This window comes from Pipistrellus hanaki (genome assembly GCF_964339955.1).
Source record: "Pipistrellus hanaki genome assembly, chromosome: 21".
Classification (NCBI taxonomy): Eukaryota; Metazoa; Chordata; class Mammalia; order Chiroptera; family Vespertilionidae; genus Pipistrellus; species Pipistrellus hanaki.
Window position 1 is genome coordinate 2,074,989 of NC_140523.1, and position 25,758 is coordinate 2,100,746.

Genomic DNA, 25,758 nt, shown 5'->3' on the forward strand with positions numbered 1-25,758 from the left:
TCAGGGTCCGAGAAGAGAGAGCTGCTGAAGCAAAGGGAGCTAAGAGCACAAGGTGGGCAAGTGGCCGACGGGATGCTACAATCCCTGAGATCTTCTCCTGGGAAGATCCTGAGCACGAGGGATGGAGCGAAGGGAAAAAGACTGAGCCTCCAATTACTCAGATTTTCCACTTCCTGCCGAGATAACAGGTGGGGCCTCAGACTCACACTACCCACTGCAGGCTGTTCTTCAGAAAGCGGGGACCAGCCATGACTTGGTTACTTTTGCTTCTTGGGGGACATGACTACTCATTGTTCCTTTTTAAATCTCAAGCTTGATTCTCCCCTCATCTTTTTGTAAGTGACAGGCTGAGCACAGTCACACACAAACCTTAATGCCACCACTAACGACCCTGGAAGTGAGCGCTAAGCTGCAGTGAGGCCGGGAGTGCCTCAGTTTGGGGGGTGTGGAGGGTGGTAGGCAAATTTAAAATGTACTTTTGAACCTTAGGTGCACACTGGGCCTACCAACCTGTTCCTTTCTGCTGTCTCGTTCTTTCCATTTCTTATTGCCAATCAAGAAATCTGATCTCGTCCAGCCGGTGTGGCTCAGTGGTTGAGCGTTGACCCATGAACCAAGAGGTCAGCAGTCTGATTCCTGGTCAGGGCACATGCCCAAGTTGTGGACTTGATCCTCAGTAGGGGGCGTGCAGGAGGCAGCTGACTTATGTTTCTCATCAGTGTTTCTATCTCTCTATCACTTTCTCTACCTCTTTCTCTAAAAAAAATCAATTAAAGTATTTTTTAAAATAAATAAATTGCACAGCAAGAAAAATAGGGCTGCAGACAACCTTTAGGGTATAATATATCCAGAGAAGTAATTTTACAAGAATGCGTGTGATACAGCCAGCCCTAAAAAGTCACAACCTCTGTACCACAGGTAAGATCAGCTGTGAACTGTGTGTCAGCTGTTCTGTTCAGGAAACGGATGGGAATTATTATTGCAGTAACTTTAAATCTGCTCAAGTGAACTTTACAAAATTTCCAATTTCAACAAGGTTACTATTTTTAGTAACAGGTCACTTGGGACACTCCACACCAATGACCCAAAACAAGATAATGTCATGACGTCACAGTCTAAGTGCTGCTTGGAATCTGAATTAGTCACTAGTCTGAACTGTTCACAGGGATGACACGATGCTGATCGCCTTAGCCGTCCGGTGACCGGCTAGGCTCAGGGCAGCTGGGTCTCCAGACCGGTCACCACTGGCCACAGCAGCCTCCTTGGTCTGCCTGGGTGTGTGCTACCAACACCGTCACTTTCTGCCTGACGTGGTGCCACGGAGCAGGGTACCGCAAATGACTGCATGTGGGTCAATGCTGGCCCATGACCTACTGTCCATGAGCTACCAAGGGTTTTCACATTTTTAAATGGTTGAAAAACGAAACAAGATGAACATGTCCTGACACATGAAAATTCCATAAAAATTCCATTTCACTGTCCATAAAGGAAGTTTACTGGGACCCAGGCATGCTCATTGGTTCAGGCACTGTCTATGCTGATTTTGCATTAAAACCGCACAGTGCGGTAGCACGGTCACCGCCCGGTCTAAGATATTTGCTGTCTGGTCCTGGACAGAAACAGTCAGCCAATCTCCATCCCGGAGCAGCATCTTACCAAAAGCAGGAACCACCTATGAACCAGGAGATCATGGTTTTAATTCCTGGTCAGGACACATACGCAGGTTGTGGGCTCGATCCCCAGTAGGGGGCGTGCAGGAGGCAGCCGATCCATGATTCTCATCATTGATGTTTCTCTCTCTCTCCCTCTCCCTTCCTCTCTGAAATCAATAAAAATATACTACTACTACTACTACTACTACTACTAATAATAATAATAAAGAAAGAAAAGAAAAGCAGGAACCACGCTCAGGGAACAGACTGGGGTTCCGGGTGGTTTCCAGCAGGTGGGCGAGTGTCACACGGAACACCCCTGCACAGAGGGGTCTCCCTTGGCCGCCTGCACACGGCGCTGCGGGCAGGCTGCTGCTGCACACGCCAGCTTCCAGAATAGAACGGAGCACGCTGACCTGACCTGGGACATAGACTGGCGGCTTTTAGGCTGGTGCCCGGGAGACTGTTATGGGACAGCAGGACAGAATGCCTGCGATTGGAGCTCTCTGAAAAAAAACAGATAGCCTATGGAATGTACTTCTCCAGTGGTGTTTAAAGAAAGATACAGAAAGGGCTACTTCTCCATGTGAAGGGGGAAGAGACAGGGGCGGGGGGGGGGGGGGTGGGGGGGGGGCCAGAAGCGAGAGAGGGGCGCCCGTGAGCGAGGGCAGGGGGAAGCACATCTTACTTGCACAAGTGTAGGCGTCTTTGCCGGCGAAGGCCTTGGCGCACTGGCTGCAGCTGATGGGGCCCACGACGGGGATGGCGCTGAACGCGTGGCCGTTGAGCAGCTTCCGGTCCTTCTCCTTCTCCTTGGAGTCCTTCTCCTTCTCCTTGGTTTTCTCCTTCTCTTTCTCCTTCTCCTGCCACGGGAGAGAGTCAATGGTGAGCGGAAGGCGGACGGCCTTCCCTCACGGAAGCCACCAGGACGGCCGTGGTGGGCGGGTGCTTGGAACAGAAGTGAGGAATGCTGTCCTAGACAACTTACGGTGTTATTTCATTTTTATGTTTTTGTTAATCTGGACCTGAGGATCTTTCCCCCATTGCTTCTTCGGAAAGAATAGATGGGAGGGAGGGAAGGAGGGAGGGAAAGAAAAGCATAATTGTGAGAGAGATACATGGATTGGCCACCTCCCACACGCGCCCCGATGGGGGGCAGGGAGCTAAACTGCAACCCAGGTGTCTGCCAGAAACCCAGGTATGGGCCTTGACCACGAATCAATCCTGTGACCCTTCATTCGGTGTGCAGGCTCACGCTCTAACCATTGACCAAAACTGGCTAGGGCAACCCATTTTTAAAAATTAACTTGTGAGCCCTAGCTGGTTTGGCTCAGTGGATAAGAGTGTCAGCCTGTGGACTCAAGGATCCCAGGTTCGATTCTGGTCAAGGGCATGTACCTGGGTTGCAGGCACATCCCCAGTGGGGGGCGGGCGGGGTGTGCAGAAAGCAGCTGATCGATGTTTCTAACTCTCCTTCTCCCTTCCTCTCTGTAAAAAAAAAATCAATAAAATATATATTTTTAAAAATTAACTTGTGAAAACCACAGGAAGCCTGGCCAGGCTGAGCAGCCCTGTCACTGGCTTACTCAGTGCTTGTTTACACCATGCACCAGAGCCACACCGGAAAGAGGCCTCCGGTGCTAGAGAGAAGGTGTCTGAGTGGCCAAGAACCCTCCTCAGGACCCAAGCACAGCAGCGAGCACTGAGCTGGGGCCAGCTGCCGGGCAGGGGCAGAGGGACTGCGGGAATTGGGGGGCAGCCTGAGGGAGAGGAAGATGATGGAGGGGCACAAGAGATGACCGAGGTTCCTCTCTGACTTCCTACACCGATCACAAACCCCAAGTGAGGACACGTCTCGGAGGGTGTCGCCCTCACTCTGGCCAGAAGTATGACACCCACATACACATGTTCCGTTTTACTGCTCACGTTGGCCCAATGTTCCAATTGGGGGGAGGAGGACTTAAAAGTCAACAAGGTAAAGGTCACTCGGCGCTGTCAGCGCATTCAGCTGGCTCATCGATGCCAACTGACTGGCTTCCTTTCACACCAACCGGACCGTGAACTGCACGCCACAGAGCGGGAAGAACGCACTCAGTGGTCTTCTAATCGCCACCTGTGGGCGCCCTTTTCCAGGGAACACGGTTCTGTTGTTGCAATCTAAAAACTCCTGGAAAATGAGCACCCCAAGCCAGAGATAATGAGAAAGAACTACTGAACGCCTCACATTCTGAGTCAACGCCTTCCACACACCCTCTTTCATCTGAGTCAGCAACTCTGAGGCAGGTAGGGGGGAGGGCACTGTGCTTCCCATTTTACAACTGAGAGAGAAAGAGCAGCTCAATTTTTAAAAAATATTTTATTGATTTTTTTTTTTTTTTTTTTTTACAGAGAGGAAGGGATAGAAATAGAGAGCTAGAAACATCAATGAGAGAGAAACATCGATCAGCTGCCTCCTGCACACCTCCTACTGGGGATGTGCCCACAACCAAAGTATATGCCCTTGACCGGAATCGAACCCGGGACCCTTCAGTCTGCAGGCCGACGCTCTATCCACTGAGCCAAACCGGTTAGAGCAAGAGCAGCTAAATATTTGAATAGCTCCTATGTGCCAAGCACTGTCTAAAGCAATTTGCATGCATTTTCTCACAGAAAGCCAACGAGTCAGTAAGTCCTAGGAATCAGCTTCGAGACGGGGAATGCTGCGTTTGCGGCCACACGAGTCATTCCCAGCTGGGATTACGATGCAGACCTGGCCGACCCTGCAGCTCCGCTCCGTTCACGTCATTGCCCTGCCCGGAACGGAGATGCTTGTTGACTCACAAAAGGTCACACAGCAAGCGAACGGCAGAACCCAGGCCTCCCGGCCGGCTACTCAGACCCGAAACCATGACTGTTTTTGCTAAGCCTGTGGTGCAGGCAAAGTCCTTCTTAGCAGGACACACAATAAAAATCCAAGCGCCGAATTGCTACAATTAAAACTATAAAAAAAAATAACAAGAGGGGAAGGGAGAGAAAACTACAGTACTTCACTTTACAAAACAGGAAACTGTTCCGAGGGGAAATTAGTAACCGCTAGAGTACATAAAGCTGTAATAGAAGTCAATAACAAAAATGAAGTTTCTCCAGCAATTTCTTGCTCTGAACAAAATTTTGCTAAAGGCCCTTCCGTACACACAATGCTCACCGGAAAAGCACCTGAGCGCTCAAGAAAGCTAATGCATGCTCCAAGCGCAAAACAGACCCATGGCAACTTCTTCTCTCAAACCTTGCAATGACTTTCAAGCCTGAATCTGTAACAAATGTCCTCCTCATCCTTAAAACCGCCCGAAGCAGGCCTTCCAAGGATAAAACAACACAAAACAAAACAATAAACTCCATTGTCTCCGGGTTGATTAGCATTCGGCGCTTTTAAAGAAGCCAGGCTCTTACCTCCCCATGCTTCGATCCTATGAACCTCACTGTTATTTGGGGTACCTCATAGAAGCGACCCCATTTGACCGACATGCTGGACGGCCATGCCAGGACGGGTGCTGTCACGGGAGGAGGGGTTCATTCATGCCAGCAGGGTTCAGCACAGCAGCGTGAAGCTGCCATCAGAGAAACCTTCAGAGGAAGCCAGAGGCTGGTTGAGAAAGGGAGGGAGGAGGAGAGGGGAGGGAGGGAGGGGGGAGAGGGGAGGGTGAGGCTGCTGGCTTCCTTAACACAAGCTTAACCATTTCAATGCTGCCTGTGAGCCAACTACCCTGGTGATGAAGGACACGGGAAATGAAGCAAAACGAATTCCCCAAAACACAGTGTGTGTGTGTGTGTGTATGAGACAAGGATGGAAGCCAATTTGTTAACACTAAGGAGCTAAGGAAGGAATACATCTCACCTACTGAAAAACAGATGCCCTGCCCTGGCCAGTGGCTACAGCATCGGCCGTGGCCTGAAGGGTCCTGGGTTTGATTTGGGTCAAGGGCACGTGCCTCGGTTGCAGAGCAGATCCCCAGCCCTGGTCGGGGCGTGTGGGAGAGGCAACAAATGGATGTGTTGCTCTCACATCAATGTTTCTCTCTCTGTCTCCCTCTCTCCCTTCCAGTCTCTCTAAAAATCAATGGAAAAATTATCCTCGGGTGAGGATTAACGACAATAAAAAATTTTAAAAATGCCTCATTTTATAAAAAGCATTAGACAAGCAATTTCTTTTCTTTTTTTCTTTTTTTTTTTTTTTAAATCAGAGATACTCTGGACAACTGGGAAGCAGGCTGTGGTCATGCAAACTGCCTCGCTGCCGATCTCCAAGAAGGCATCGGTGAGCTGAGAATCTGCCTAACATGGCTGACCACCACCGCGGTGTCTGCAGAGGACAGCTGTGTGACAGGCCGCCTTCAAGGGGGCCGCCCACGCTCCTGTGAGCGAGAACATTCTGTGTGTGTGTGCACACTGTGCCTGGACGCTCTGGAGCAAGCAGCTTGCTTAGCCGGAAACAGTCCTCTCTGTCAAAGGTACTGAGACACAAAAGCAGAAACTGCCAGCCTTCCTGTTCTGCTTCCTGTTTGGGCTCTCCGCCTTTCGAAAACACCCCCAGTACATTTACCTGCAGCTCATGCCACCTACTGATAATTCGTAAAAGGACACATCAAGATCGGTCTCAATGTCTCAAGCCCTACGTGTATGTAGCTACAAGCAAACTGTATTTTTTTGTTTTGTTGGGGTTTTTTTTTTTTTGAGATTGTCTGAAATTTCTATAACCTTGCTCCGGATGCAGCAGGGCAAGGCCTCAAACCGTTCCAGAATGTTCTCGCAAGCTCTGTAGGAATGCACAGGGTCACCCCAGACCCAAGCACGCTGGAGGCTTGCAGCAGGCACACCATATTATTATCATCCAGAAGAAGCACCGTCAGCCACCCAGCGGCTGGCTCTGGGCCCCTCTGAATATTATGTAACAACTGTTTATTACCATGTATTTAAAACTAACGTAACAAATTAACATAACGCTGTAATATATCTTGGTTAATCATTTCAAATTACTTTATATGTCTATATATGATCCTTAATCTTAAGGAAAGTAGAAATTTCCAAACCACTTCCAGAGACTTTATGAAGAATTAGAGGATTTAATATAATCCTCAGAAAATGCTGAAATTTTCCCTTTAAAAGTAGGAATGCTTATATTGTACAGCAACAAAAACAGATTAGATGAGCTCTACTAATGTCTCTTTAAAAAATAATTAAAGTCCTAACCGGCTTGGCTCAGTAGATAGAGCATCAGCCTGTGGACTCAAGGGTCCCAGGTTCGATTCCGGCCAAGGGCATGTACCTTGGTTGCGGGCACATTCCCAGTGGGGAGTGTGCAGGAAGCAGCTGATCGATGCTTCTAACTCTCTCTTTCCCTTCCTCTCTGTAAAAAAAATCAATAAAATATATATTTTTTTAAAAATAATTAAAAAGTAAAAATCTGACTCTTAAACCTCTTAATATATTTGGCAACCGGGGTACTCTAAACATCTGAGACTATGAAATAGATTGCAATCAAGGTCACAGACTTGCAATTTTTCGAGGTTCCCACTGCTAGAGATAGCACTGGCTCCCCGAGATTAAATCTCGAAGCTGAGAGAGAAAGAGGAACCACCTCGTTGCAAAAGAGTGCTGTCATCTGGACAAGGGGTCAACAGATACCATTTCTGCCCGTGACGACAGACTTCCTTTTCTCCTGCCCTTTCTCTTCATCCTCCCAGAAGTAAGCTCCAATCCTCTGAGATTGTTGAGAGTTAAAAAGAAAAGGACACTGTTCAGTGACAGATTTCCTGAGCCTGAAACGTCAAGAACTACTTGCTGGAAGTAGAACACACAAAATTTATCTTTAATATTACCTAGTTCTGTGGCCTCCAACACACTTCTCTGTGCTTCATTCTGTGAAATAAGGGGGCTGGGACTTTTTTTTAAAAGGGCAGGTTCCGGTTTCTTAGTTCAGTCTTTTTTTTTTTTAAAAAAAGAAAATATATTTTTATGGACCTCAGAGAGGAAGGGAGAAGGCAAAAGAGGCAGAAACATTGATGATGAGAGAGAATCATGGATCGCTCCCTCCCACACACCCCTCACTGGGGAAGGAGCCCACAACCCCGGCGTGTGGTCTGACCGGAAGCAGAACTGGTCACCTCCTGGTTCACGGATCAAGGCTTACCACAGACCCACGCCGGCTGGACCAATGGCACTTACTTTGCTCTTTTTGCTGCTGGACATCTTATTCTTGATGTAGCTGAAGGTGCGGCTGACTTTCGTCCCACTCTTCCCTTCGAAGTCCTTCTTGGAGGGGCTCTGTGGCAGGAAGCTGTAGTTCTCCTCTGTTATACTAGATCAAAACAAGAAGACCGGTTTTGAGAAGAAAAGAAAAAACAGACTACAGAAGCTATTTAAAAAAAATAATAATAAAACAGCTTCTACACCCTTCTTCATGCCCATTCTGGTCAGGTGGCCGATGTTCTCATGTGGAAACGGGAGGCAGAGTGAGAGGCGGGCAGGGGCTGCCGACCATTTGATTCGATAACGTGGGAGAACAGCCCACACAATGCCCGTGTCCTGCTGCCAAAGGCGCTGTATCATCCCCCGTTATCACAAGAAGGGGAGTCCGGGACAGTGAGAGACTTGGAGAAAGGCCATATTCACACAACTTTTATCACAATCTATTGCTATAACTATCCCATTTTTATAGTTATTGCTAATCTTTCACTGTGCCTAACACTGAGTGGCCAGATTATGATGATATCTGGATGCATAATAACCTGGCCACTCAGTATATGTGTATATATATATATTAGAGGCCTGGTGCATGAATTCGTGCATGGGTGGGGTCCGGCCAGCCTGGCCAGGAGGAGGGGACATGGGCGGTTGGCCAGCCTGCCTTCTGGTCAAACACTTGGTCAAGGGGACAATTTGCATATTAGCCTTTTATTCTATAGGACATACACTGAGTGGCCAGATTATTATGTGTTCAGAGATCATCATCATCATCTGGCCACTCAGTGTATAAATTTTATCATTCATATGTGTGTGTGTGTGTGTGTGTGTATATATATATCTCACACTGGGTATATTGTATGTATGTGTGTATATATATATATACACATACATACAATATACCCAGTGTTTGGTACTAATGCAGTTTCAGGCAGCCCTAAAGATTTTGGGATGTAGCCCCTGAGGACAAGGGGGACAGCTGCACGTACACAAACACACACACACACACACACACACACATCCCCCAAAATGGTGTTAAGACATATGAAGCAAAAATCCCATAAGTGAAGGGCACAAAAGTTCATAAAGTCCAACAGAAGTGCTTCTCGTGTGAATAAATGCAAGCCCTTTGTCATTAGGAGAGCGTGAAGAATAAAAGTGGAGAAAGTACTGCAGACATTATTTAAAAAGGATACAGTCTTCATTACAAACCACTGCCCCAAGTTTACCTCTCAAAAAAGTAAGGACCCAATGAACTCAATGAACTTAATTAAATGCCACAGCACTTATTGGGCTCTCTTCATTTCACCTCGGGGAAAGGAGTAACAGAGAAATATCCAGTACCTCTCCGTCAGGTTCCCGCTGGTGCTGTGGAAAGACCGGGAACCTACAACACAAAAATGGCGGCGAAACAGTTAGAGCCAAAGGCTTGAACCCAAAAGACAGAGAAAACGTCTAATGACATTTATGACACAATCACATAGATGACGCACAGATGGCATCGGAAAAAGCCAGTGTGTGGTGCCTTCTCCTCCTAAGGGTTTGGTAGAAAGAAAATGAAACTTGCAACCTTCAAATGAGAACTACGACAGGGAGTGAATTTCCCGGGACAGATGTTTAATCCAGGATTCAGGTAATAGAACAAACCCCAAATTAAGATTTTTTTTTTTTTTCTTCTTCTAATGTTCAAACATACATAAGACATTTTACCAAATTCAGGTCCTATTGGCCATCATTCATAGGTGACGTCACAGGAAGAATACAAACTAGGAGATTCAACGTCATATCCGGCATGCTGTTTAATCTGCATTCAGACGTTACTAGACTAAAAACCTAGCTAATGTGCGTGATCTTCCCTGAGCATTGCTGGAAATGGGTTAGTGCATGAGAAGGAGCATCCGAGCTGGTGCAGGAGGCCGTGGCCGTGCGTATCTCTAACTTGGGCCGAGGTCTCAGGGTTTCGCAGGAGAAAGGAGGGGATGACATTGAGGTCTCCTCTCCAGGAGGGTGCTTGATGCACCAAGTAGTGCAGGTCCATCCTTCCTCCTCCCAGAATTCCCGGACCCGACACTGAAGGGGGTCGGTCAAGATGAAGGCTAAGGTCCCCCCCCTAGGTTCCCCTGCTTCCTCTATCCTCAGCCCTCCCCTGTCCCACTGTCCCCGGCCTTCATAAACGTCCTCTCAAAACCAAGAAAATGGAAAAGCTAAGGCTGCGTCAGACAGCAGGGCCATGAGTAGGACAGAAGGCACACCGTTATGATTAACCCTTACACTCCCAAACTGTCCCAGATTATGAACAGAAACACAAAATTGTAGTTACTAGTACTCAGTACACAGCCAACAGGTGGGAATGAAGCCCCTGTTTCACCCGCCATGCAGACCTGTTTCCCACACCACGATGAATACAGCTAGAGGAAACGGCCTTGTCAAGCTCCTAAACTGGGTAACATCCAATAAGAACATACTAATCTGAACCCTACAGTGGGAAAAAGGACTGCGTGTGTGTGTGTGTGTGTGTGTGGCGGGGGAGGGAGGGGTGTTGGAAAGAAAGAAAACAGGAGGAAAAGGCAAGAAGATTTAACATTCGCTGTTAAATACCAGAAGCGGACATTTAGATATCTGTCCAGAGACAAAATAAATAAAACCAGGAGGAAGCAAAGGCGCCTGGTCCGACGGCAAGTTCTGGGAGGTCAGCGTCACAGAACGTCGTAGGAGGTGGGATGGGAGCGCCCCCCGGGCCTTTGGAGGCCTCTGTGCCCTGGGACGGTATCTCACGCCCTGGCATCAGGCCACTGGGTTAATCAGTGCAGGGAGTGTGCGGAGGACAAAAAAACCGGTTTTATCCAGATTAACTCCAGAGCAAAGCATGAAGGCGGACGGCTTAGGATGGTGGCATGCAGGGGGAGAAAAGCCCCCGTCAGCTTCTCAGCACGGAGCACGGAGCATTCTCAGCGCGGCCAGAGCCTGGAGGGCAGCGCTGGACAGCAAAGCCGCTACTTACTCTGCAGCTCCTGCTCCTCATCACTGGAGTGGGAAGAGCCGAGAGAAAGGGTTTTAGACTTAAAGAGGAGCGGAGAGATGCGGACGGAGAAGGAGATCTGCCGTGCGGGCTGCGGCTGCGCTGGGAAGTGGTGAACGGGAGACGTTAGAATCGGCACCTCCGACCCGCACGGACAGAGTAACAGACAGAGGAACGTCCCTGCCTGTGTGGCTCCTGTCTAGGTAAACGATTGCATTTCTGAATACGGAGGATTCTAACGCAGCTTAACAAATCCGTTAAGCCCTGCCCGGTGTGGCTCAGTGGACAGAGCGTCAGCCTGCCGACTGAAAGGACCCAGGTTCGATTCTGGTCTGTAAAAAAAATAAAAAATCTATAAAAACAAAACAAACAAACAAACAAAAAAAAAAACGGCCCTGGCTGATGTGGTTGGGTGTCAACCTATGCATCAGGAGGTCAAAGTTCGATTCTGGTCAGGGCACATTCCCAGGTAAAGCAGGCCCAATCCCCATCCAGTAGGGAGCGTGCAGGAGGCAGCTGATCCATGATTCTATCTCCTCACTGATGTTTCTATCTCTCCCTCCCTCTCCCTTCCTTTATGAAATAAAAATATTAAAAGCAAAACAAAGCACTGAATTATTCTGTTTTCAGCTAAAGTGAAGTTTATTCTTAAGTTCTATCCGGAAACCATGGAGGTCTCCACCCAGTCCTCCCTGATGCAAACAGAGAAATCTGTACACGTTTCCTGGAGCGGGGCCTCCGAGGGCCGCCCTGCCGGCACTTTCCCACACCACACAGGGCTCTCTGACCCTCTGGAGGAGCGGGCAAGTCCATCACATTCATCCGCCAACGCGGCAAACGGAGGACCTGCGTTAGGAAGCTTTCCCACCCAGGGCGGTTCGGTTCCTGAGTCAGCTGGAGCCCGTCCAGCTTTCCGCCCAGAAAGTGAGACAGAGCGACTTCAGTCACCACCTTTGCTCTGGATTTTCCTCTACATCAGTGGATTTCTGCAACGGACCCCGGCTGAGAAGGAAGGCTGAGCCTATCTATTTTTCTAATCTGACAAGTGATACGCGACTTTTCAGATGGCAGCTCGGGGAACGCGCTCATTCAGAAATGTCCAAACGCGAAAGGCTGGTCGAAGCAGCCGGTTTCTTTCAAGGAAGAAGACAGCAAAGGCACAAGCCGGGAAGTAGTGAGAGGAGGCTGGTTCTAGAAAATATTTTGCTCCTAGACAAGTGTGCTCGTTAGACAAAGCCGTTTAAAAAACACGAGGGACAACGTCTTAGTTTCGTTAACATTGTCAGAACTCTGGTCAGAGAAAGATGGACCTGGCTCTACATTTAAGCCTTCTCACGTTATATTCAAAAATATATTAGGAAAAAACATTTTTTTTTAAGATTTCACACTGACTATTCGTAACACCAAAAAGTGAGTTTCTCAAAGAACAAGCTGCCTTGCTGTGACCAATACCCGGACCCAATCAAATATGTTTTTGAGCAGGGGTCTTCAAACTACGGCCCGCGGGCCACATGCGGCCCGCAGAGGAGTCTGATCCGGCCCGCCAGGTTTTTTGGGCAGTGAGCGCAGCCGAGGTGTTACAGTAGGAATTAGTAGTTCATATAGTCCGGCCCTCCAGCTCTCTGAGGGACCGTGATCTGGCCCCCACTTTAAAAAGTTTGAGGACCCCTGTTTTTGAGCATCTTTCATTTCCTAATGCCCTGTGCTTAAGGAAGCCAGCCATCTATCTATACAACTGCTTAGCCAACGGCCCTAGAATTTGCATGCCATTGCATTCATCAGTTTCAGACATAACTCCTTGGTACGCACTTAACTAAACCCCTACCTCAGTCTTTGTCCTTCATGAACTTGACGTTTTTGAAGAGCTCAGGAAATTAACACTGAGAAAAAGGTATGTGTCTGAACCGTGGCGAAATAAGACAGGGTCCTTATGACATAAGGGCACCATCTCTGCTAACATTTGGTGAAGAATTCTTTGCACTATTTTTGCAGCTAATTTCAGTCTACAATTATTTCAAAAGAGAGTTTAAAAAAAAAAAAAACATGTCCGGTGTAGGTCCCCAAATATAATAAATTTAAAGTATTTAAGGAGATGTTTAGGTAGTAAGAGGAAGATCACAAAACTGAAATCTCTCTTTCCTTTTCTGTTTAAATGATGAGCCATTCGTGCAGAGGAAGAGGCAAGCAAATTTTGGAAGGTAATGTTATAGGGAGTAAAAGTGAAAAAGAAAAAAAGAAAAAAGATAAGAGTAAGTTTTAAATATAATTAATTTTTTTTTTTTAAATAGCATACTCGCCGAGACCGGTTTGGCTCAGTGGATAGAGCGTTGGTCTGCGGACTGAAAGGTCCCGGGTTCGATTCCGGTCAAGGGCATGTACATTGGTTGCGTGCACATCCCCAGTGGGGGGTGTGCAGGAGGCAGCTGGTCGATGTTTCTCTCTCATCGACGTTTCTAGCTCTCTATCCCTCTCTCTTCCTCTCTGTGGAAAATCAATAAAATATATATTAAAAAAAAATAAAAAATAAATAAATAAAAATAAAATGAGCATACTCACTGTCGAACCCAGGATGGCTGATCGTCATTAAGGAAACGGACTTGGTCAACGTGGAAGAGACGGCGGACGTACAGTAGTTGAATCCCTGTTGTTTAGATCTGTGACAGGTCTGTGAACAAAAAGCGGAGAGCGGGTTCTAGGTACGTGCCCTCATCTTCCGGATGAGCCCAAGACTGCACCTTCCAGCCCACGCCGGGGAAGGCAGGCAGCGCACAGTCAGACCCCACTCAACAGCCGCCCAACTGCACAAGTGACTCAGCCTTTCTGAGCCTTAGTTTCTTATCTGTAACCCGGGGGCGATTAGCATATCCATCCTTTACAGTGGCAATAATACCTAAGCAGGTTTCAAACTTAGTGAGGGTTTGTTTAACACCTGCTGAATGCATAATCAGGTAAAAAAAAATTCAATTCACTAGAAATATCAAACAAGCTGCAGTTTTTATTCTTTGAAAACCTAATATCTCTTACAGAAGTAGAATAATAATATTCTGATCTTAAAGAGTTGGAAACAATAAAAAAAAAAAAAGAAAGAAAGAAAGAGTTGGAAACAGCTGGACAGTGTGGCTCAGTGGATGAGCAATGACCTATGAACCAGGAGGTCACAATCAGATTCCTTGTCTGGGCACATGCCCGGGTTGCAGGCTCGATCCTCAATAGGGGGTGAGGGGAAAGCAGTGATCAATGATTCTCTCATCGACGTTTTTCTCCCGCTCCCTTCCTCTCTGAAAGTAATAAAGTATATGTATTTTTAAAAGAGTTGGAAACAGAGATGCAAGAAAAAAAAGAGTTACAAGATCACAAGCAAAAGCAGCCCTGTATCTGGAAAGAAGCCTAAATCTCACTTCCTCTTCTCAGATCAGATTGCCTCTCTACACGAGGAAGACTGAAATGGGATCATCTAACTCCCTCAGTGAACTCACTGCAGCTTCAAGAGGTTCCTGCAGTAGCAGCTCTGACAGAGCATCGGCTAGAGGTCCCCAGCACACTTGGGCTGTCTGGGGGGCCTGTTCTAACTGTTAGTAACGTGGTGATAAATCCCCTCCCTTTGTGGCAGGCTGGAGCCCGCCGCCTTCTGACTTGCACTGAAGGGAAGCCATGAAACCCCGTTACTAGCATGAACCGGACTGGACTGCACAGAGGCCTTGTGATTATTTAGAGCTGTTTCTTGCGTAACCATGGAGTCAGAGGCACCGGTTGCTATGTTTCCAATACAACTGTGAGGTCTGAAACATGACCTCAGGGAAAGGCAGAGCCGTCTAACAGGAAGTAGGCTGCAGACAACTTGTCCGCATCAGGCGGCATCAGAGATACAAGAGCTTAGCTTGAATGCCATGCCAGCTCCGAGGTTGCACCGAGATAAAAACTGTAAGTTAGCAGAGCTATGCTGACATCCCTGGAGGCCTTCAATTTGCTTTTCATTAGGTCTAAATGATCGCGGGGACAGTGATTACTAAGGTAACCCCCGGGGACCAAATTTATTTGGCTACATCATTGCTATAAAAATTAAATTTCTATGCAAAACATCAGTCACCTATTCATGGCACAGGCTGTTTAACATGTTTGCTTGTTTAATGAGAAATGTTTTGAGGGCGGGGGAGGTAGAAGAGGGTATTGAGAGGACAAGTAGTGACGGAAGGAGGCTTGACTTGGGATGGTGAACACCCATGCAATATAACTATACACCTGAAACCTATATAATTTTATTAATTAATGTCACCCCAACAAATGTAAAAAAATAGAAATGTTTCACTGCCAAAACCAGTTTGGCTCAGTGGATAGTGTTGGTCTGTGAACTGAGGGGTCCCAGGTTCGATTCCTGTCAAGGGCATGTACCTTGGTTGCTGGCACATCCCCCAGTGAGGAGTGTGCAAGAGGCAGCTGGTCAATGTTTCTCTCTCTCATCGATGTTTCTAGCTCTTTCCCTCTCCCTTCCTCTCTGTAAAAAAAAATCAATAAAATATATTTTAAAAAAAGAAAAAGAAATGTTTCACTATGTTTCTACCTAAAACGCCACTCACCTACCCAGGCATTGAGCTTTTTGTTTGCTTCCTTAGAAGTGGTTCACGTGGGTGTGTGTCCTGGAAGCCGCTCAGAAATGAAATCAATAAGAGTCTCCCTGCCCAGGTGCGAGCAAAGCACATAATTCACATTCCCAACTCAACCCCCCGAGGCACTGTTAGAAGGGAGGACAAGGAAGGGCTTAAGACGGCACTTAGAAAAGGTCACTTGGTTTGGTAGACAAGGAAACCATGACCTTCAAAAACAGACCCAGAGAAAGAGAAGCAGCAATCAGACTCTCAAACCTCAGAGGGAAAGTAGGGGAGGGTGGGGGTCAGGGGCAGAGAGCAACCAAAGGACTTGTGTGCATGCCTATGGGCCCAGCCAGTGGCCATGGACAACAGGGGGGTGGGGACATATGTGGGGAGGAATCTGGGATGGGAATGGGGGGATGAGGACAATTATGTGACACCTTAATCAATAAAATTAAAAAAAAAACACAAACAAACAGGATGTTCATGAGAGTCACCATGGGGGACAATAAGAGGTGATCGGGGCTGGGACTAAGCAGGCAGGTCTCTTGAGAATGCTGGCAGCGACAGGAAGGAGAGAGAACAGTTCTTTCCTAGACACGTGAGGAGATAAAGAAGACATTTTTTCCAGGAAGGAGACACTCGTGACACGTTTTTGAGAACTGGGAAATGCGTTAACGCTATGTAACACCTTTCGAGACTCGTTTCACTATTGGCGTGGTGAAAGTAGTTATCGGAAAAGAAGGAAAATCTTGGCTTAACATCCTGGGTACGTTCCTAAATTTTTAAAAAAGCTGTTTAAGCTGCCCGGGCTCGTGTGGCTCAGTGGATAGAGCATCAGCCCTGGCACTGAAGGGGACCAAGTTCGATTCCAATCAAGGGCATGTGCCTTGGTTGAGGGCTAGATCCCTGGTCTGGACACGTGCAAAAGGCAACCAATTGATGTGTCTCTCTCACACTGATGTTTCTCTCTCTCTCTGTCTCTCCCCCTCCCTTCCAACACTCTCTTAAAAAAAAAAATCAATGGAAAAATATCCTCGAGTGAGGATTCACGGGGGGAAAAAAAATTGCTTTGATGGTATATTTAAATGTATGCAGATTAATGATATTCTTTAATTAGTGTTACGTGCTAAAAATCTGGCTTTGAATTCTATTTGGGCTAAGAATTCCTAGCTGCTAGCCTCCTATTAACATGCCTCTTGCCTTCTTTGCTCCTAATAGGAGCATCTATTTAGGAAAATACAATGAAGGTTTTCCAAAATCAGCCACATGCCCGCATGTCAGCCTTACCTGGTGACCGAACATCCGATGCTCTCTCTGGCCAGACTCCAGGTCCTCCTCCGAAAGGGACACCAGGGAGCCGCCCCGCTCCTCACCCCCGAAGGGGTGCCTGAGCTCCTTGGCGTTGGCGGGGTTTCCTTCCAGAGACGAGGACGGTGTGCTCCCCACACCGGCTCCTCCCGCCAAGCCTTCCAGGCTGAAACTGAACACAGGGCACGGGGGTCACTCACCCATCGCCGAGGCTCGGGGAGAAAGAGATGCCCTTTAGTGGTATCTCTCGCGTGTGCTATGTCCATGCCACGCATTAAGGCCGGGCGCCAGGGCACAGCACAGACGCGCACCGCCTCCCTGCCCCGCGCAGGCAGGCGTGGCGTGGCGTGGCGTGGCGTGCCGGGAGAGAACACTGCGTGTAGACTTGCTTACCTCCTTCCACTGTTCAAGTACTGGACCATCTGAGGTCATTTTTCTCAGATTCTTTTTCAATAGATCATATTGACAGACTAGACCGAATCTTTCATTGCCGTGTTTGCCCTTGACCTTTGCCGGAATCTGACTCTGCAAATGCCAAATAACCAGATGGCACGCGTCGAGAATGAGCGTAAGTAACCCCAGATGGCACAGGCGACTCTCAGAGGTGCCACCGAGGCCGTTAGGTGGACCTTCCTAAAGGCACGTTCAACCCCGTCTGGCTGAGCCCTACGGCTTCACAGGGAGGCATCCACCCTGGAGACACAAGTGCCACTCCGGAGCGTTCTCATTGGTGAGCGCCTGGCCGCACAACAGCTCCCCGCGATTGTTAGCTGCAGACAGGCCCACAGGGCGCCCCAAAAACAGAAGCTGAAAGCCAATGAGTCTAAGAGTCCTGATTGTTTTGTCCTGATAGAGATTGGGGGGAAGGGGGGTGGCGGGGGGCAAAGTCAGGGTTTGGCATCCAAAATGGGGCCCCTGGAGTGAAGAATTCTGTGGTTTGCAGAGTGAAAAGCACTTTCTAGAAGCAGGTGGCCGAAGGGAAGGTCAGACCCTCGCCTCCTCGGGTTTGAAGCCAGAGTGGCCCACATCTGTCCCAGCGACAGAGGACGCTGCTTCAAATAAGCAGCTGGACTGTGTCTGAAGGGAGACTGGAGCTATTTAGTTCTTTCTGCTCAAACTGCACAGTTAATTGCTACAAATAACTCACAAACGCCAGTCCAGAAAGGCTTATATTTGCTTTTTTTGTTTCACAAATTACTTACTCCGAATTGGAACCATATGCCTCTGTTTTCTCTAAGGGGGTAAGTGAAACAATGAGTTTTGTTTTCCTTATTTCCATCTGACAATAGAAGTCATGACTAACTCCGAGGACAAGTAACGTCTCTGGTAAAAGCCACTTCTTAATACCGGGAATGAGAAGACGGGCTAATGAAGAAGAAATTTAGTTTTCTATTGTGAGGGATTTGGAAAGCCTGAGAAAGCCAGACCGATGCTTCCCACGAAACTTAACCCCGTAAATGTTTCAGAAATAAAACCTGGCTACTACTCAGTAAAGAGAAGGACATGAACCTCGGAGTCCGAATTTGGGGTCTAAAGGGATGGGTGGGAGGTGGGAATTCCTAGGGTCTGGAAATGAGGGGAGACCAAAACACAGAGAGACGTGGGCAAGCGCACCAAGCGCACGTCTGCAGAAAACACCAAATCACAGCCTCTCGAGTCAAACGGGATGTGCCCCTCAACCGGGTTAGCGACGCCGAGAGCAAGGCCACGGGACAGTGCGCGCACAGACGAAGCAGGCTGCAGACGCCAGCCAGCCAGCCAGCCAGGGAAGCCAGGCCAAGCCAAAGCCCACGCGCCACGCCCTGGTCCCCCATGGGGCTGGACACGGAACGATACCATACCTTCGGTAATTAAAGTCGGCACTCAGGGCAGCAGAGCACTGCACGCCAGAGGGACACCAGCTCATACTGGGGATGACATCAGTGACAGAAATAGAGACGGAGGGGAGGAGAGAGGAGGCGGGGACGGGGTGATGGGTTTAAAAAGAAAGGGCATAGTTAGAGACAGGCGGATTTATCTGAACATCCAAAAAAAACCTAGAAACGCAACATTTTTCTTAGAAAGAGGCCAGAACAGAAACCAGGGAATCTACACACTGTTCTATAGATGCCCATCGACAGGATGGCTTGGAAGTGACCGCGGGAGCTCTTTGCAGGGGGACCAAGCCAATGTGAAACCCGTTACTTCTAGGGAAGCCTGAAGACAACAGCCCACCCTGCTGGCCGTCTGCCATTGGGGGTGTTTCAGCCTCCGTAACTGAGGACGGTCTCTGATCTCCCCCGCACTCCCTCACCCCAGCATCTCCAGGCCTTAACTAAAAGGAACAGGGACAGACTCCACTGCGGTGGCAGCTCACTGAGTCACCCATGCTTTTCATGTGTTTCCAGTAAGGATCCATTTAAACCAGACGATCTATAAATCTTGCAGAATAAGGAAACTCAGTCAAGACACACGTCCATCTTCAAACCCTACTCTAGGGGGCTCTTAGGCTAACGTTAAAGCATATAACAATGGTCGCATTTCCTCGCATTTTAATAATAAAGGGATTCTTTTTTAAAAAATACATCTTTATTGATTTTAGAGAGGAAGGGAGTAAGAGAGAGAGAGAGAAATGCCTCAAAACATTGCTGTAACTGTTCTGTTTTATTATTTAGTTGTTGTTGTTAATCTCTTACTGTGCTTAAGTTATAAATTAAACTTTATCATAGGTCCATGGGAGTAAGAGAGAGAGAGAGAGAGAGAGAGAGAGAGAGAGAGAGAGAGAGAGAGAGAGAGAGAGAGAGTTTGGTACTATCCACTGAGGTCTCGGTACATATCCCCCGTGGAAAAGGGAGCACCTACTATACATACACCTAGTAACTTTCTTTGATTGACAAATGGGGGTTTTTGAGAGAGGAGAGGAGGAAAATATAAGAGGTACCCCTATGGCCCTTTTAAAACTAAAAATCTTTAATATAATATAAACATAATTTTTAAATACTTTCCATTGCGAAACACTCTACATCAGATTAAAATGATAGTACAAAGGCCCCCAGGGCAGAAGCAGGAAGTGGACATACACAGCTGGGCACACCACTAGCCTGGAGAGCAAGGTCAGATTGACTGGTAACTCACTAGCATGAGGAGAAGTGAATTTCCATGTAGTTTTCTAGCAAACACGAGACTCAGATTCCTTAAAATTGCTAACTAAACTGTAAACCTCCACGCTGTGAATAAAGAGGCATATTACAGCTAAAGACCCAACTTAATAACAACACGATGTGGTTAATCAGAAACTGAGCATACGTTACCAAGTTATAAATTACGTATATCATTTTCTTATATAGAAATAATCTTTCTACAGATTTAAACATCCCTTTCCTCTCGGAAATGGTACGTGAGAGACTGGGATGAAATGGAAAATGAAGAGGACGGATAGCCAGACAGACAGAGGGACATGCTTCCCCAGGAGCCCGGAAGCTGCAGATGGTCCTACAGCAGCAGGAACCCAGCCCTGCCCACAGCAGCGAACACCTCCGGGAGAAGGGTATTTCTGAGAGCATCTAATGTTCCCGATTCCTCAGGTGGTGGTGAAGGGGGGAGGGGGAGAGAGGAGGTGGGGTAGGGGTACATTTACTGGTTCTTGGGCTTTGTTTTCAAAATAGAAAGTCCTATGTTTAGCTGAAACCGGTGTGGCTCAATGGATAGAGCGTCGGCCTGCGGACCGAAGGGTCCCGGGTTCGATTCTGGTCAAGGGCATGTACCTTGGTTGCGGGCACATCCCCAGTAGGGGGTGTGCAAGAGTCAGCTGATCGATGATTCTTTCTCATCGATGTTTCTAACTCTCTATCCCTCTCTCTTCCTCTCTGTAAAAAAAAATCAATAAAATATATATATTTTTAAAAAGTCCTAGGTTTAAAAAAAAATCCCTATTCCTCTCCCCCATATTTTTTAAAAATATATATATATTGTTTACTGTTGGCATTACAGATATCTCTTCTAATACTTGTTGGAATGTTTCCGTTTTACTAGTGAAGGCTTCATACCAAACTGAAAAGTTTGCCTCGGCTTCTTCCCACAGAGTGTGACTCAGGGTGAGGCTGTCGCCGAGTGGCCGGGACGGCTGGAGCCATTTGCCAATTTGGCCGGCACCCAGCAACTTGCCATCTTCCAGGGTTTCCAAGCGGGTAGTTTCAGTGAGTTTCGGTTAGAGAGCTTCCATAGGAAGCCCGGCGTGACTTATGACCCGTCCCTCTGAACAAAACCTTCGCCAGAGCCGTGGTTATCTGAGATCCATGAGAATATTTGTATTGGAGCTCAGTTTTGCACTTAGCTCTGGAGTGGAAGGGAGCAGCCACTTAAAGACACAGTGGGAAAGATCACCCTTTGTCTGCTTCCCGCAAACACTCTCAGCTAATGCTAACAATACCTCTTTGTGCCCGGCCGGCGTGGCTCAGTGGTGGAGGGTTGACCCATGACCCAGGAAAAGTCACGGTGCGATTCCCAGAGTCAGGGCATATGCCTGGATTGCAGGCTCCATCCCCAAAGGGGGGTATGCGGGAAGCAGCCAATCAATGACCCCCTCACATCATTGATGTTTCTCTCTTGCCCTCTCCCTTCCTCTCTGAAATCAATCAATAAATGAAATTTAAAAAAAAAAAAAGTGTTGAAAATATTTTAGGGCCTTAATTTAATACTTTTAAGCTTTGTATTAAGCAGGTATTTCTGGTTCTTCTCCATCCCCACCCCTCTCTTTTGGAAAGGAAAAAAAAATCCTATTTCTCCCTCGGATCCATTAGAGGCACAATGTCAACATGTCCTCAAACTGCTCTGGAGAAAGCTGGGGAGGAATCTGGGGTTATTACCAAAACCCCAGATTCAATAAACCATTTCCTATGGAATAGGCATCAGCAGTTGAGTTCCTGCATTCTATTTGCCTGAAGCAGACGTGACATTATTTGAAAGCAGAGTAACGAGATGCTGGTTAGTACACGCTCAGAGGCAACATGGTTAGTCCAACGAGTGAGTGAACTCTGTACCTTCTCCTATGAATGGGAGGTCTCCTGACAACATCCCCAAGAACTCGCATTGAACTGAAAATGAATGGTGGGAGAGGTCAGTGATGAGGTGGAACAAAATGGACACAGACACATGAGACACACAGACATCACGCCAGGAAGAGCTACAATCCCCAAGGAGAAGCAGCACCGGAAGGAAAGATGATGGGAAGTGGAATGAGAAAAGCATCGGACCCCAAGGGGCCCGGCCACTCCTGTGGAGGGCTAACTTTGCTCCCTCTTTGCTCCAAGGAATTAATCAGATTGCAAGGGACGAGGTTTACTAACTTGAAAAACTAAAAGGATCGGGAGAAACAAAGGCCGTTCAAAACTTACAAAGGGTTTTCTTAGCACTTAAAATTGCAGGCTTCCCTGTGTGCAGGCAATCCGAGGAGCATTATCACACTAATTAAAAGTGATACTCCATCCCATTATCTCTGAGATAGTGGGGCAGTGATGCTGAGCAATCCTTAATGCTAAGCTCCAATAGGAGATTCTCATTAACAGGCTGAAATAGAAATGATTTAGGTGATGGGGTTCTTCTCTTAGCTCAATCAAAGGATCACTACGCAATCCTGGGCAAATCATTGAATCTCAGCTTCCATTTCCTCATCTGAGCTGACTGATCCATAAAGTCCCACCCCAGCTCTGAAGTCAAGGTCATAGCAAAGGATCCACAGTGGGTTATAAAGAAAAGTGACTTAGCAGAAACCGGTTGGGCTCAGTGGATAGAGTATCGGCCTGAAGACTGAAAGGTCCCAGGTTCGATTCCGGTCAAGGGCATGTAACCTGGTTGCGGGCACATCCCCAGTAGGGGGTGTGCAGAAGGCAGCTAGCTGATCAATGTTTCTAACTCTCTATTCCTCTCTCTTCCTCTCTGTAAAAAATCAATAAAATAGCCGAAACCGGTTTGGCTCAGTGGTAGAGGGTCGGTCTGCGGACTGAAAAGTCCCAGGTTCGATTCCGGTCAGGGGGCATGTACGTTGGTTGTGGGCACATCCCCGGTAGGAGGTGTGCAAGAGGCAGCTGGTTGATGTTTCTCTCTCATCGACGTTTCTAGCTCTCTATCTCTCTCCCTTCTTCTCTGTAAAAAATCAATTAAATATATATTTTTTTAAAATCAATAAAATATATTTTTTTAAATGATTTATATATAAAGGAAACACTCATTTCTTGGCACCGTTGTCATCTAAGACAAGAATATCTGGCTGTCAGAATATTTTCTATTGTGTGAATGCTTTAAAGAAAAAAAAAATAATAAAGATACAGCATGAATGCTGCTAAAAAGAAAAGCTTTTAGAAATTGCTTTCTATGTAATTTAGGTATTCCATCTTTCACCCCCGGTACCTCCAAAGCAGAAATCCTTAACAACAAGCACACGGAGAGACTAGCCCCGCAGCCCGGCCCCTCACCTGCGGTGGTTCATCTCCCCGTCGCTGGCTGCGTTCTTGCCGGGCCCCCAGCTGTGCCTCCGGAAGGGGGACAGGGAGCGCATGGAGCCCCTCAGCACCGAGCAGCTGGCGGGCACCTCGGTGATGCTGTCCATCTCCTCCTCCTCCATGTCCCCGGAGCCGGCGGGCTCGCTCTCGCTCTCCCGCCCCTCCGCGCCCGCCCCGTGGCTGTACGAGCCATCCAGGGACTGCTGGTCTCGGGACCCGTGCGGAGCCGGCATCTGGGGGAGGGACACGTCGCTGCCGTGCGAGGAGTGCCGGTCCAGGGAAGCCGTGTCGTCGGTGGAGGAGCTGGATCCGGTGACATCGCAGACGGACTGCTCTTCCTCGGGCTGCAATGGGGAGGGAAGAGGAAGCAGATGCGGTTGAGGAGCAGAACCAAGAAGACGGCCTGCTATTCCCGATCGAGCCGGTGGCTTCATGGCGGGTAGGATGGGCAGGATCGCAACTGGCTCCAGCAGCGACTTCTTTTTTAAAACGTGACCACAGCCGAAACCGGTGTGGCTCAGTGGATAGAGCGTCGGTCTGAGGACTGAAGGGTCCCAGGTTCGATTCCGGTCGGGGGCATGTACATCGGTTGTGGGCACATCCCCAGTGGGGGGTGTGCAAGAGGCAGCTGGTCGGTGTTTCTCTCTCATCGACGTTTCTAGCTCTCTATCTCTCTCCCTTCCTCTCTGTAAAAAATCAACAAAATATATTTTTTAAAAAAGTAAAATAAAAATAAAAATAAAAAAATAAAACATAACCACAGCTGGATTAAATGACCCCCAGGAAAGGGGTGGCCCGGGGTCTATGCTCTTTCTGACCTCTTATTTTCAAGCAAACACGAGACTCGGATTCTTTAAAATTGTTAACTGTAAATCTCCAAGCTGTTAATAAAGAGGCATATGACATCCAAATACCCAACTTCTTAATAACACGATGTGGTTTATCAGTAGCTGAGCATACATTACCAAATTATAAATTATATATGTAATTTCATTGTAGAGAAATAACCTCCTTCTACAGATTGAAACATCCCTTTCCTCTCGGAAATGGTACGTGAGAGACTGGGATGAAATGGAAGATGAAGAGGATGGACAGTCACAGGCGGACAGACAGAGGGACCGCCAGACTAGACTAGACGCCCATTAACTGACTCTTTCTAACTCAGGTCAGTTCCTTCTGTCAACACCCCAACAGAAATGAAGGGAACTCTATCTCTGGGTTCCTGCTGTATAAAATGCTAAATTGATACGCTATCAGGTTCAATTCTCACAAGCCTCACTGACAGGAACGACGTGCTGGGGGGCTAACATTCCAAAATTCTGCGATTGCTTTTAGCGGTCTTCTGAAAAAGTGTCAGGTAACGAGGCCACCTAAGATCATCCATCAATGCCCAAATTCTGGCCACAGATTTTTTTTTTTTTTAATATATTTTATTGATTTTGTACAGAGAGGAAGAGAGAGAGATAGAGAGTTAGAAACATCGATGAGAGAGAGTCATCGATCAGCTGCCTGTTGCACACCCCCTACTGGGGATCTGCCCGCAACCAAGGTACATGCCCTTGACCAGAATCGAACCTGGGACCCTTCAGTCTCCAAGCCGACGCTCTATCCATTGAGCCAAACCGGTCCCGACAGGCCACAGATTCTTGAATAGAAGAACTCTATGCCCGGCCGGTGTGGTTCAGTGGTTAAGCACTGATCTAGGAACCAAGAGGTCACTGGGTTGGACTGCCGGTCAGGGCTCCTGCCTGGGTTGCAGACTGGATCCCCAGTAGGGGCTGTGCAGGAGGCAGCCGACGGATGACGTTTTTCTTTCATTGATGTTTCTAATTCTCGATCTCTGCCCTTTCCTCCCTCTAAAATCAATAAAAATATACACTTAAAAAAAAAGAAAGAAAGAAATCTATGCTTTTTTCTCACTTCACTGAGAACTGGCTGAGTATTATCAGGCCAAATTGTACATAAAATAATCCATCTGGGCAGTAGAGTCTTTTATAAAGTGATGGGGCGGGTGGGAGAATAAACACGAAGCTCATAACACTCACCCAGAAGTCACGTTACTAGGCAGGAGGCAGACTGAGTGGGATCACAGAGTCTGAGACAAACTCGGCAGCCGTTACAGGGACCTGGGAGGCCAGGCACACTGCCGGCTGCAGGAAGTGACCTAACGCACGGACGGCATGGTTTGCATTAAAGATGTCGCAACGGCTCTCCCACAGACCGTCTTTCAGAGGAGGGTGGCGGGGAGGGCTGGAGCCTGGGAAGGAACTGGGGGACAGCCTGCAGGGGCGAGCACGCATGGGGGTGACCACCGAGAAAGACTTTTAAGTAGCGGATGGGCCGTGTGCCACGGCTGCGCTCCTATGTAAATCAGGGGCTATTAAAGCAGGTGTTGGGAGACAAAATAAACAAATTGTAGAGTCAGGTCTGGGAATAAACCTCAATTCTGTTGCCAGCAGAGTCATTCTGGGTAAACATGACCCACCGGAGCGTCT

General features: G+C 47.7%; 2 protein-coding genes across 7 annotated transcripts in view; one reads left to right on the top strand and one right to left on the bottom strand.

The window, feature by feature from the left end:
* TTC23 (tetratricopeptide repeat domain 23) overlaps positions 1 to 25,758 on the top strand; it is a 995,109-nt gene that overhangs the window by 879,660 nt on the left and 89,691 nt on the right. The gene's annotated exons all lie outside the window — the stretch shown is intronic.
* LOC311614318 (A-kinase anchor protein 13-like) overlaps positions 1 to 25,758 on the bottom strand; it is a 79,925-nt gene that overhangs the window by 26,579 nt on the left and 27,588 nt on the right. For 2 of the 6 annotated variants that reach the window (XM_084869017.1, XM_084869018.1), the window contains 8 exons: positions 23,237 to 23,607; positions 21,806 to 21,859; positions 18,629 to 18,694; positions 16,767 to 16,959; positions 13,447 to 13,555; positions 9,216 to 9,258; positions 7,854 to 7,986; positions 2,341 to 2,515 (listed from right to left, as the gene is read on the bottom strand). In XM_084869017.1, coding sequence (XP_084725143.1) covers positions 2,341 to 2,515; positions 7,854 to 7,986; positions 9,216 to 9,258; positions 13,447 to 13,555; positions 16,767 to 16,959; positions 18,629 to 18,694; positions 21,806 to 21,859; positions 23,237 to 23,607 — 1,144 coding nt within the window. The remainder of the gene's footprint in view (positions 1 to 2,340; positions 2,516 to 7,853; positions 7,987 to 9,215; positions 9,259 to 13,446; positions 13,556 to 16,766; positions 16,960 to 18,628; positions 18,695 to 21,805; positions 21,860 to 23,236; positions 23,608 to 25,758) is intronic. The other 4 variants (XM_084869021.1, XM_084869022.1, XM_084869019.1 and 1 more) reach the window with 3 other exon arrangements.